At 44.9% G+C, this 2,937-nt stretch overlaps 1 protein-coding gene across 1 annotated transcript in view; it reads right to left on the bottom strand.

The window, feature by feature from the left end:
- The window catches only part of LOC106818342, a gene marked incomplete at its 3' end in the record, with an annotated part of 18,617 nt that overhangs the window by 5,671 nt on the left and 10,009 nt on the right, over positions 1-2,937 (bottom strand). The window contains exon 3 of the mRNA XM_014823057.1: positions 2,483-2,638. Within this exon, the coding sequence (XP_014678543.1) occupies positions 2,483-2,638 (156 nt within the window). The remainder of the gene's footprint in view (positions 1-2,482; positions 2,639-2,937) is intronic.

Below are 2,937 nucleotides of genomic sequence, written 5' to 3'. Positions count from 1 at the left end.
GGAATGCAATGAGGATAAGGGTGGAATGCAATGAGGAGAGGGGGAATGCAATGAGGAGAGGGTGGAATGCAATGAGGAGAGGGGGAATGCAATGAGGATAAGGGTGGAATGCAATGAGGAGAGGAGGAATGCAATGAGGAGAGGGGGGATGCAATGAGGAGAGGGGGAATGCAATGAGGAGAGGGGGATGCAATGAGGATAAGGGTGGAATGCAATGAGGAGAGGAGGAATGCAATGAGGAGATGGGGGATGCAATGAGGAGAGGGAGAATGCAATGAGGAGAGGGAGAATGCAATGAGGAGAGGGGGATGCAATGAGGAGAGGGGGGATGCAATGAAGAGAGGGAGGATGCAATGAGGAGAAGGGGAATGCAATGAGGATAAGGGTGGAATGCAATGAGTAGAGGGGGAATGCAATGAGTAGAGGGGGAATGCAATGAGGAGAGGGGGGATGCAATGAGGAGAGGGGGAATGCAATGAGGAGAGAGTAGTATAGGTAGAATAGTATGAATAGTAGTATGGTATGAATGTAGTATAGGTGTGCAGTGTGCGCGTTCATGCGACCGACCTCGCACTGCGTCCGTCAAATAAGAAAAGTAATGTTCTGTATCGCACATATTGCTGAAGGAAGTGTGCTGAATCGTGCAGGTAAGAATTCCCGGGATACATGAAACAGATTGATATATATTGTGTGGATAACGCTAGCTGTGTGATAATAGCCAAACAAAGATGTTATGTCAGTCAGTGTTCCCCCGGCCAAAAATGTCTGTGAGGTGAGAAAACATTTTTTGGTGTGTTTGCGCGTTTCGAGGTCCTACCAAAGCGAGCACTGGACGATCTTTGAAAAAATGGTGCAATTTGGTGCTTTCTAAGCTATTCTGAACACATTGTATGAGAATGTGTAGTTTATTGATGGAAGAACAGTGATTTTCATCAGTGAGGCAGTGTTTTGGACAAATATCTGTGAGGCGGGTGAGAATTTGAGCGAGGCGGCCCGCCTGGCTTGTGTCAATGCAGGGAAACACTGTCAGTTATAGCCAAGGATTAAAAACAAAATCGTTGTTGTTGCTGCCGCTATGCTTGTTGACATTCCCATTTTTTGTCGTTTTATCAAAAAAAAATCCAGTCCTTTTTGTCTGCACAAAAAGTCAAACAGCCCGAGTTATTATAACTATATTTTTACCCAATTAAAAAATTGCATAAGAGTACAGGAGTATATTTATTTTTGCGTTAGGTGTTCTTACTTTTTAGGCCAAAAGCTCGAATTACAGTCTCCAATTTTTTGGCTAGCATGTGACGTAGTTATTTCAAAACCTGCGGTCACCTTTTGCTGTGCTGTGATATTGTGATATTGTGATATTGTCTCACCAATCTGTTACAGTCGGCACATTTTTCCTCCTCTAGCTTATAGTCTAAATACCAACTTACTACTTGACTATTTTATACTGTGCGGGGCATAAAAACACTTTCCTTGAACTTCTAAACAAACTGTGGAAGTTGATACATAACGAATTCGAACGAAAAAATCGCGGTGGAATGTGTTAATGGTACAGTTCACACACGTACAGCTATCGTTGTTCATTAGTGTTCATACCAATCTCAAGGTTAGCGAACTATTTACGTCATGCCCTCTTACACTTCTTATTCACACACTGATGTCGACTGTTGCGAATGCTTGAATCTCGCCTATTAAAGAGAACCTGTTAATAAAGCTAAAAAAAATAAAAAAATAAAAAAACGGAAAACAATTCTGAGATCGGGAAAAAAGCGGAAATCCGCGTTTCCGCGGAAAATTTTCATGCCTGTATAGGCGACACTCATGTACTATTGCAGCATTGCAACCCTCCCTCATTACATGGCCTCCTTACAGAGATTACTAGTTGTATCGCAGACGAGCCATCCGTTACCCAGTAACACAGTCGCTGTAAAACAGGGTAGGCACTCGCTGCAACACACTGAACCGAGGTCACATCCGCCTGCGCATGCGCACTTCCGTTTCTTGTCCAGAGACAAGAGAAATGCCAGCATTTCTCGTTCGATTTTTTTCTAGGATGTTATAGTTAAAGATTTTTCATATTTTTATATTTTGTCACCCTGATACGCATTGTACGCAGCATACGCACATCTAAAAATAGACCTCGGTTCAGTGAGTTGCATCGAGTGCCTACCGTAAAACAACGTGTGATTGCAACATGAGCAGAGAAATCCGGCCACCGGAGGGCGCCACGTACACGGCACATGACGGACGACCGACCAGCTTCTGTACCTGTTCTATTTTTCTAATGTAAAGACGGAAGAGCTGACGCGTAAGAGCTCAGTGAAGGCTGACGTGGAATATATATAACCTAAACAAAGCATTTATTCCACCATACTCCAGCCTGCCACGTAGTAGAGTGCAACTGGAAATACATGTCTTCGTAAAAAATACATGGCGCCACCTATTGGGCTTAATAATGGCAAATGTTACATTAATGTTACAGTACCTGACCGCCAGCTGGCGCTTGCGGTCCTCCTGCATGCGGATCAGGCGTTCAGCCTTTGTCTCGTGCATCGGTGCGGCGTGAGATCCTGCCAGCGTGTCACTCTCCGATGCTGTCAACGCGTCTATCTCTCTTGCCTTCTGCGCTTGTAGCGGACTGCTGTAGAGACAGAGACAGAGAATGAGTTGTACTTAGTGTGACATCCGGTACTTTCAGTACACTCTCTCACTGTAGAAAACACGGAGGAAAAGAGAGAGAGAGAGAGAGAGAGAGAGGGGAGAATGCAATGAGGAGAGGGGGAATGCAATGATGAGAGGGGGAATGCAATGATGAGATGGGGGATGCAATGAGGAGAGGGAGAATGCAATGAGGAGAGGGGGAATGCAATGAGGAGAGGGGGAATGCAATGAGGAGAGGGGGAATGCAATGAGGAGAGGGGGAATGCAATGAGGAGAAGG

Source organism: Priapulus caudatus, unplaced genomic scaffold (genome assembly GCF_000485595.1).
Source record: "Priapulus caudatus unplaced genomic scaffold, Priapulus_caudatus-5.0.1 Scaffold2174, whole genome shotgun sequence".
Taxonomy (NCBI): Eukaryota; Metazoa; Priapulida; class Priapulimorpha; order Priapulimorphida; family Priapulidae; genus Priapulus; species Priapulus caudatus.
Note: the sequence above shows the minus strand (reverse complement) of the source record. Positions and strands in the feature narration are given on the sequence as shown.